Below are 10402 nucleotides of genomic sequence, written 5' to 3'. Positions count from 1 at the left end.
CTAACTTTATGGTTTCATGTGGTTTCGAAGAGCGTTTGATTCATGTTCAGGGCCGGTCCTGAGAATTTGGATGCCCGGGGCGAACATCTCAAAAATATGCCCCCTGCCCCCCCTCGAAATATATTAATAGCACAACACAAATATTTAGGGGTTTGGAACCTACTCAAGATAGGCGGCTCATCCCCACGCCGATTTTTATTTAGCAAGTACAATTCAAATACAATGTTTGGAACTACAAATCACATAAAATGATGTCTACGTGCATTTTTTGATGCAAAAACTTCAATCAATTTATCATAATCTACATTTGATAGAAATCTATTTTCAATACTTATAATTGCTAACCCGTTTAATCGTTCTTGAGTCATTGTACTTCGTAAATAATTCTTCAACAATTTCAACTTTGAAAAACTCCGTTCTGCAGATGCTACGGTGACCGGGACGGTAAGCAAAATATTGTATGCAAGTAAAACATTTGGAAAAATATCCATCTTCTTTGTAAACTCCATAATCTCAAGTGACGTCCACGGCCTTGCTCCCTCATATGCTACTTTCGGCAACATTTTCTGCAAAGATTGCAATTCCCTAAACAAGTCATCTCCATCAATATCCGAATCTTTTTCATATGTCAAAGCAGTTTCAAGATCCAAACAACTTTTTTTCAAGAGGTCATCATCTAAATAATATAACTTTGATGCATCAAACATAAAACCAAAAATAGTTTCAAATTGTTTCATTTGTTCAAATCTAGTCTTTAATTGTGAAAGAGCCATATCAACTAAAACAAGAAAGTAATCAGTTTTAAACTTTTCTATAGCCGATTGTTGTTCTCTTTCAGTATTTGGAATCTCATCAAATTATTTTTTTCTACATGAAAAACGTTTAACAGGAATTTCAGGTTCAACATCAATAGTTTCCGCAATTTTTTTAGCTTTAATAATAGCTTTATCAAATCCAGTTTCCCTATAATCATCAAAAAAAGAAACCAATCCATCCAAACTTTGAATCGCAACATCAAGAAGCATATCTTTCGATTGAAATTTTTTACTAACTAAATTTATTTTAAATAAAATCTCATACCAAATAACTAAACTTAAAATAAATTCAAAACTTGAAAATTCACCATCTATCAATGATTTAGCATCTCTACACACTTTTCCATCTTCACATACTTCAGATAATTGTATTAAAGCTTCTTTTATTTGAGGAATTTGAGTTATTATAGCTTTTACACTTTCTACATGACTTTCCCAACGAGTTCCTGACAATGATTTTAAAGTCAAATCGTCAATATGTTTAAGTAAAACAGTCCACTGTTTTGTGGAATTAGAAAACACATTATATATTGTTTGATAAGTTCCAAAAAAAGTTTTTGCTTTATGACAAGAATTTGCCATATCACATAACACTAAATTTAGACAATGACAACCACATGGCACATAAAAATCTCTAGGATTTATTTCAAGTAATCTTGTACTTACACCTGAATGTTTTCCTTTCATGTTTGATCCATTATCGTATCCTTGTCCTCTTACATATTTAATATCTAAATCAAGGGATTTCAAACATTCTTGTAGTACTTTGAAAAGACCTAAACCTGATGTATCTTCTACAACTAAAAACTCTAGAAAAAACTCTTCCACTTTTATTGGTGAGCTAGACACATCAACACATCTTACAATTAAAGTCATTTGTTCTTTGTGACTTACATCAGGGGTGCAATCGAGAATTATTGAAAAATATTTTGATTCTTTGATTTTTTCAATTATTGCCTTTTTTTACCTCGGCTGCTAACATATCGATTAATTCATTTTGAATTTTATGACTAAGATAATGAATATGAGTTTCTTTATTTTCAATTCTACGAAAATGTTGTTTCATTACAGGATCAAACTCGGCAATCATTTGAAGTATTCCTAAAAAGTTTCCATTAGAATTTTCATAAAGCTTTTCATTTGTACCACGAAAGGGCAAATTATATACAGCTAGACATTTAACAGTTGTAATTATTCTAACTAAAACTTCTTTCCAATGATCGGTATCTTTTTTAATAAGCTCTTGTAACTCTTTATCAATTGTTTGATTCATATTCAACCTCAACCGTAACTCAGCCCAAGTTTCTAAATTTTTCATATGTTCCGAACTACTTTCATGCTTCGTTAACTTTTCACTAAGTTTCCTCCAATTATTTATTCCCTCATTTCCTAATTTACTTTTACATATAACAGTCTTAAATAACTTGCAACAAAAACAAAATACTTTATCAAGCTCTTTTGAATAAACTAACCATTTTCTATCAATTGTGTCATTATTTCGTAACGTACGTACATAATATGAATCAGAAAAGTGTCTATTTGAATTATCTATTGGATAAATTAAATTAGTTTCTCTAACAGGCCATTTACTTACAAGTAAATCTTTCATGTTTGGACTTAAACTATCCCAAACTCTCACATCAAAAATATTGCAATTAAATCTATCATCTTCATTAATAGGACTTTGATTATTTTCACTAACAGGACTATGATTATTGTCATTAATAGGACTTCGTATATTTTCGTTTTCGTTTAAATTTTCATCAACGTTATTCTCTTCAACACAATTTTCACAACCATCATTTACTTCAACACAATTTTCACAACCATCATTTACTTCAACGTTATTTTCTTCAACATTATTTTGTTCAATAGTTTCAACTGAATTTTCATTAGCATTAGCTTTACTTTCAGGTTTAACTAAATACTTATTCAAAGATCCTTGTAAAGATTGAGTTAGTTCTTGTTGTTGTCTTTTTCTTTTTCTATTTCGGGCACCAGAAGGTTGTATACGAGGAGGCATAATTAAGTAAAAAAATTAACAGAAATTATAAACAAATAAGCAGAGCAGCAGATAAGTATAAATCATGGAAAGATATCACCTTATCTTTATAGTTTTCTTATTTCAATCTTCCTTAGTTCCTTATGACTTTAACAATTATAGCAACCTTCAAATCTTTTTATCTTCCTACAAAAAAGACATTGAATTAGAGTGAATAACATAAAAAAGAGACTGAATCAAATTTAATAACTCAAACCAATGACTAAATCATAAACATAAAACAGTAAAGTTCATATCATCATACAAGATTTAATAACATCAATCTTAAAGAAAACAGAAAGTAATATTTCATAAACATAAAAATTCGTTTATTAAACAGAAATTAATCAATTTATAGCAGAATCTAGTATCATACAATAATCTTTTCATAAATAGAAAGTAATAAACATAAACTAAAAAGATAAACATATAATTACATACAGAGTATTTAATAAATAATAACAGTAATCTTTTAATTAAAGATTAATTACAGAAAACTAATAAACCAAAATAAAATTGAACATGAAAAAGTAGTTGCAATTGAACCTGCTGAGTTGTTGGATTGTTGTAGCACGTGACCGTGAGTAGCGAAGCAGCGGAGCAGGAAGACTGATTGAGTGATTGTTGATTGTTGAGTTGATCACTTGATTGTCGATTACTCAATATAATTGTTGCAGAATGATTTTCGATTTGATTTGGGAATTGGGAATCTGGCGAATTGATGAGGAAAGAAGAGAAGAAGACGGTTTGTATGCCGATGATCAAGTCTCTGTTTGACAAATTAATTTTTACTCCGTATATGACGAATTGACGATTCAGTTTTCACTCGTATTTATTTTTATATCTTCCATTCCCAATTTCCCAATTATATCATATATGGAATGTACTAGTGGGCCTTTTTAATTTATCAGATATGGACTAGTGGGCCTTTTTTAATTTTTTTTGTAAAACAAATGTATAAGTAAATGGGCTAAAATGTTGAACAAATGAACCTAGTCAATATAAAAGTGGACTAATAGTATGATGCCCCTTAGAATATGTTGCCCGGGTGCGGTTGCACCCTCAGCCCCACTCAAAGTCCGGCCCTGTTCATGTTTCATTAAATTGTTGATTTTCTAGCTCAAGTGGTTAATGGAGCATCGTTATGGACATTGACGAGATATTCAACTCAAAAGAAACTTAATTGAAGACTTCCAACGAGGCAACGAGCAACGAGCAACGAAAAGTATACTTTCAGCACAATTCTCGCGACCACAATTATTGGGGCTAGAGATGCGAAAGTCAAATTATGGTCACAATTAATTTGGGATTATGGTCGCAAAGTCATTATAAGATTTTGGTCAACATTATACTAAGGTCTAGGGATGACAATGGTCACCCGATCCAGTGGATATCCATCCGATCCACCAAATTCATTATAGATATGGTTGATATAAATGGATATGAATACGGATATGAATGAACCTAAATGGATACGGATGAAAAAGTTACATCCATGAATATATCCATATACACCCGAAATACATTTATAAATACATAAATACAGATATATCCTAACACATTTACTATTACAAATGCATTTACAATTATACCTATGTTTTCTTGAGATCATATAATGAATTAGCCATGATATATTACAATAAAACACGTATAAATAGTCAAATAAAAATATAAATTGTACGTTGTATTTGTCATGGTCTATGTTTACTAGTAAGTTTAACAAATTGCGTTATATTTTCGACAAAAATTACACGTTCTTATGGATAGATTTAATTTGCCACATTATATAAAACTTTATTATATTACGTTTTTGTTTTAATCAGATATATTAGGAAAAATTATCAAAATTTTTAATATCCAATGGATATCCATTAACCCGCTTAATCCATTGGATATGGATATGGATGGATGAACTGAATTTAAATGGATATGGATATGGATATGGATGAACAAAAACTATATGGATATGGATATGAACACGGCATCACCCAATCAATATCTAATCCATTGCTATCCCTACTAAGGTCGCGAGGACCATAGTGGCTCTCAATCGTGAGATCCCTACTCGCGGTCGCTATGGTTTATGTCGGCCAACAGTTTTGTTTGGTAACTATAAATACGTTGTTTATCCCCTAATTAGTATATTTTTTAGCATTACGAATTTTATTATTCCATGAGCAGGAAAGTTGAATATTTTATGGTTTTCTATCATTGTTCTTGAGATTTAACACTTGAGACTCAATTTTTACCTCGTATAATTATTCGGTAACATTTTAATTTTTTTTTATTAATACGATATAATGGCAACTTTGAATCCTATACCGACAAACTCCCTGTTTGTTAAGCATGTGTGTTCCTTATCAATCTATCTTTGAAACAAGTGGCCAGGCCAACAACGGAGAGGCAAGATCCTTTTGGTTCCAATATAATTGGAGACTGTTCGGAAAATCCAACAACCAAGTCCGTGTATAATTGTCTTTCTTAGAAGATATCTTGATGGAATCAACGATTACCTTAACAGACAGAAAATTCGATCCCCGGCAGCGGCGCCAAAAACTTATTACTACTTATGATATGGCCAAAACGGACAGTTTTATTTGTGTGGTGTCGTTAGGTGGCATTCCGTCAGAATTAGCTACCAAAAGGGAGTAACGGTTTTATTATTTATATTTAGCTGGGGTTTTCTAGCTATAACTCACCTACTTGTCTTCCTTTTAACGAGTAAGTGGTAAATATAACTCAGGTTCGTATTTTTATATGTTTGCTCAGTAACGTGAGATAAAAGTGCCTAAATAGTTAACCCTAGTGACAAATGGTGATAGATTAAGATTAACTAATAATAATATAACTATAAAGATAAATATGGATAGGTATGAAGAATAGAATCCTGATGGGGAACTATCGCAAGAGTTTAACTCCCGAGAATAAATAATAAACCTCAATCAACTGGGATATGAACCTAACTGATTTGTCACTAAGAACTTAGGCTTTGAAGATTCTGGCTAAGACGGATTTCCCTACTCCCAACGTTAACCTTAGAGGGTTTAAACGACCTTATGGATAGAATCCTAGGTACATGAACAAAGTGGTATATCTCTAAAGGAAAGTCTCAGCTTTTCTTAATCCTAGTTGGTCTAACTACATCAATATTTCGCCACTTAATACTAAGCTATGCCTTAACATTAACAGCTGTGCAATCTTAGATATTCTAAGGTACTGCTAATTGGATTAGAATTCTCTCCTTTGTGATCGCTTACTCAACCCTGGATCATCTTACAACATCTCAAGAACGTTGATTTTGACGCGAATCATGCTTCTGAGCAAGCCAGTGTTCACTGAACTCTATATAGCATACTCTAATCACAACCTAAATGGACAGCTCTTCTTTGACGAATAAATGGTTATTCGTACGTAGGTACTATATCCCTATTGTGACGTTAAGCACACATAACTACTTACCTTGTATCCTAGGGTTGAACAAGTCTTAATACCAGATTATAGCCACGTGAATAAGCGGAAAGAGTGATCCATAAATTAAACTTCTAAACCGTCAAGGTTTCTGTAGTGACCCGAACTTTTCCATATTTATATATATTAAATGAAATTGATGTTTACATGATTAAATATTTCCAACATGTTAAGCAATCAAACTTGTTAAGACTTGATTAATTGAAATGAGTTTCACTGTGATGCCCCGTACAAAACCATCGTGTACGAATCATCAACAACAGGATCATTACAAGGTCAAACACTATATGCGTTTTCAAAACAAGTTTGCAATCATGATAAAAGGTGACGTCATAACTAACGTCGAATGTTTTACATCAAAAGTATGCTCCTACGAATAGAAGCAAAGATAATAGTACGTGACCCTTAGGTCGTTACAAATCATAGTTCCAAAAGTAATAAAGTTTATGAATGCAAGATAACGTTCGTGCAGTGACATCTCTAAAGCAGCGGGTGTCTACAGCAAGACTAGTACAACAGCGGAAGCGGCTAACCTTAAGCACTTGAGAAAAACATGCTTAAAAACGTCAACACAAAGGTTGGTGAGCTATAGTTTAAGTATAATAGTATGTAAGGTAGGCCACGAGATTTTAGTGCTACAAAGAGCGTTTCAAAACAGTATGATAAAGTATATGTTTAACCGTGGGCACTTGGTAACTAAATTAACGTTTATAACCCCCTGAAAGTACACTTGGCGAGTGCATATGTATTACGAAGTATTAAACACTCGTTAAATGCTAGCACGACTAGCCCGAGTGGGGATGTCAAACCCTATGAATCCATATCTAAGATTCGCGTTCACCGGTTCAAAAACCAATGACTAAACGTTATCGAGCTAAAGGGAATGTTTATGCCATTGTATAACCCACACATATATAAAGTTTAAGTACTCGTGCCTAGTATGTAAAACTTAAAATGCACATGTATTCTCAGTTTCCAAAATAGTTAAAGTAAAAAGGGATGCTATAACTCACAGTGGTAAAGTAGTGGTAAAGTCGAGTCGGGAAGTAAACAAGTATGTAGGTCCGGAAAGTCCTCAACCTAAGTCAAATATTACTAAGTTAGTAGATCGTCCCAATAGGTTTAAAAGTATGTAAATTAGGTCTTAAGGGTCATCATCATTCATCATCAAACAAAAAGTGTAAAGTAAGTTTCGTTCATGAAAAGAGTTTAAAACAAAGGATGACTTCGTTCAGTCACCACGGCCTCTATACCTACTGAAATAAGGTGAAACCAGTGGCCATGGCTCCGTATATGAGTCCTTTAGTTGCTGTAAAAATTTCAGAAGCAAACTCGTCTTTGTTTGACCGTGGTGACGGTTTAAGTGCGAGAAAGTCAGAATTTACAGCATAACATTAAAAGACATAGTGACATTCAGAGGACCATAAATCCCAAGCCGTAACTCGGATTAAGACGAGTCTTAAATGAAAAATTATCTACTCGAACAGAGCTAACTGAAAATCAACTTTACAGTAGCCCAGGTATTCGGCTCTGTTCCAGAAAACAGTAAACAGTAGGTTCCGGTGGGTTCTTGGTGCTCGATGCTTATCACGGTTCTCATCCTTGATGCATATAGCTTCAAGTATACAACTCGTTGATGTGTTTACATCATCTTTACCAAGTTTTGACCATCATAACACAAGTGTAAGTCTAAGATAAGTAGCACAACTCAATTAAGTGTTGCAAGTAGTTTGATGAACCAAAGTTACATCAAGATCTTATATCCGACACATACATGAACTATAAAAGTAATATTGAACTACAAACTTGAAAGTAAACTAACTAATCAAGATCTTAAAATGTAGAACATAGTTCTTAGTTAAATCTTGAAGATCCAAGACCCAAAGGTCTAGATCTAAAGTTATTAAGTTAAATCCTAAGTAATAATACTTGAATCTTTACTTTAATGAAACCATAAGTTACAAAACTTAGATTTTCATCTTGTAAAGTGTATGTAAGCTTACAAGCTTTTGTTTATGACAAAATAAGTTGGCCATAAGCTATAGAAACTTAGATCTTTTATAAGTATTTGAAGTTATAACTAGAAAGTTATACTTCTACGTACTTGAACTTTTAAAGTTAACTTTTGTTCAAGAAAAATGAGATCAAAGTTAACTAGTAACACTTGACCAACAACAACCATAATCACGATTTTAAAACATGAACAAGTGAAGAAATAAACTTAAATAAACAAGTAAATAAGTCATGGTTGTTCATACTTTAAAGATTCAAGCCAAGGCTTGATCCTTAAGAAAGTAAACTTTAAGTTTACAATCATGAATCACAAGTATGAGTTTAACAACACATGAACTTTCAATCTTTCAAACATTAAATGTAGAACATAAACTAGAAAGTTTAGTTCTTGTATGTTCTTGTTATGAACAAGATAAATGAAGAACAAACTAAAGAGTTTGATTCATAATAACTAGTAAGTAACTACAACAACTAACAACTACAAGAAATTAAACAACAACAAAGAACAAATGATGATGATGATTATGTAGCTAGGCTACGGTTTTTGCATGAAAAGAAGAAGAGAAATGTTTGTTCAAGTTACTTACAAGATGAGAGAAAAAAAGAGAAAAGTTTGAGAGAAAATGGAAGTATTTTATGTGTGTGAGAAAGTGAAGTAAGTATGAGTGACTATGTAACTAAAATTTGAAAACAAAAGCACTCTCCAAAGGCCTCTAGGCCGTCGGTCATACAAGGGAAGGGAGGAGGGAGTTGTCTACTAGTTTCTTCATGTATCAAGCTCAAAAGTTGGTTATAAGGTTACTTGCATGGGAACTAGATGTAATTGACAAGTAACTAGATTCCATGCAACTTAATCCATCTAGTTTAGTTCTAAAGTAATACTTGCATGAAAGTAATGGGCTAATTAATCCATTAAGTGTGTAGGGTGGGCTCTTAAGTCCATTAATCATGAGTCCATTAATAAAAGATCAAGTATGTAACAAATAATCCAACAAAGCCCAAGTAATTAACTAGTAACCATAGTTAATTAAAATGATTAATAAAATTAATCATGAATGCAAATAATACTCGAAAATATTATTCGTGTAATGTACGTGTGTCACAAAGACGTTTCGGGCATTTAAAGTCAAGTATGGTAACAAGTAAATGTATATAAACAATACATTCATTAAATCACAAGTATTAATAATAATTATTAATAATTAAAGATGGAAAATCCAGGGTCGTTACATTACCCACCTGTTAAAGAAAATTTCGTCCCGAAATTTTAAGCTGAGGTAGATGGAGGAGTCGGGAAAAGGTGAGGATACTTCTGCATCATTTGATCCTCTCGCTCCCAAGTAAACTCATGTCCTCGTTTGGTATTCCATCATACTCGGACGATCGGAATCTTGTTGCGTTTCAAAGTTTTGACCTCTCGGTCCATAATTTCAACAGGCTCTTCCACGAAGTGGAGTTTGTCGTCAATGGTAAGTTCCTCCAATGGTATGATAAGTTCCGGTGGAGCAAGACACTTCTTCAAATTTGATACATGGAAGGTAGGATGAACTGAGCTCAATTGTGTTGGAAGATCCAAACGGTATGCAACGGGTCCAACACGTTCCAAGATTTCAAAAGGACCAATATATCGCGGGTTCAACTTTCCGTGCTTTCCAAAATGAATCACACCTTTCCAAGGTGCAACCTTCAACATCACACGGTTACCGACGTTGAATTCAAAGTCTTTACGTTTAAGATCGGCATAACTCTTTTGACGATCGCGGGCAGTCTTAAGTCTCGCTTGAATCTGAGTAATCTTCTCTGTTGTTTCATGGACTACCTCGGGTCCGGTGATTTACTTTTCGCCTACTTCGGCCCAACAAATAGGAGATCGGCACTTTTGGCCATACAATGCTTCAAAAGGTGCGGCGTTAATACTCGAGTGATAACTGTTATTGTAAGAAAATTCGGCGAGTGCCTTTCCCAGGCCTTTCCGAAATCAATGACACATGCACGCAACATGTCTTCCAATGTCTGAATTATGCGTTCACTTTGTCCGTCGGTCTGTGGGTGATAAGCAGTATTC

General features: G+C 33.3%; 1 protein-coding gene across 1 annotated transcript; it reads right to left on the bottom strand.

Moving 5' to 3' along the window:
* Positions 1-239: 239 nt before the first annotated feature.
* LOC139854650 (uncharacterized) lies at positions 240-1691 on the bottom strand. Its single transcript, XM_071843943.1, has 3 exons — positions 1081-1691; positions 872-963; positions 240-778 (listed from the first exon to the last, which is right to left on the bottom strand). Exons 1-3 carry the CDS (start codon positions 1689-1691, stop codon positions 240-242), a joined length of 1242 nt encoding a protein of 413 aa, XP_071700044.1.
* Between the last annotated feature and the right edge of the window lie 8711 nt (positions 1692-10402).

The sequence above is a fragment of the Rutidosis leptorrhynchoides genome, chromosome 6, assembly GCF_046630445.1.
Source record: "Rutidosis leptorrhynchoides isolate AG116_Rl617_1_P2 chromosome 6, CSIRO_AGI_Rlap_v1, whole genome shotgun sequence".
Lineage (NCBI taxonomy): Eukaryota > Viridiplantae > Streptophyta > Magnoliopsida > Asterales > Asteraceae > Rutidosis > Rutidosis leptorrhynchoides.
Note: the sequence above shows the minus strand (reverse complement) of the source record. Positions and strands in the feature narration are given on the sequence as shown.

What these genes read in the sequence shown, in the direction of transcription:
- LOC139854650 (XM_071843943.1), bottom strand. Translation starts at nt 1,691, where the DNA reads ATGACTTTAATTGTAAGATGTGTTGATGTGTCTAGCTCACCAATAAAA. An exon ending in ATTTTAAGTTTAGTTATTTG is followed by an intron (nt 964 to 1,080) that starts GTATGAGATTTT and finishes TGATGATTATAG; the next exon opens with GGAAACTGGATTTGATAAAG. An exon ending in TCCTGTTAAACGTTTTTCAT is followed by an intron (nt 779 to 871) that starts GTAGAAAAAAAT and finishes TTCTTGTTTTAG; the next exon opens with TTGATATGGCTCTTTCACAA.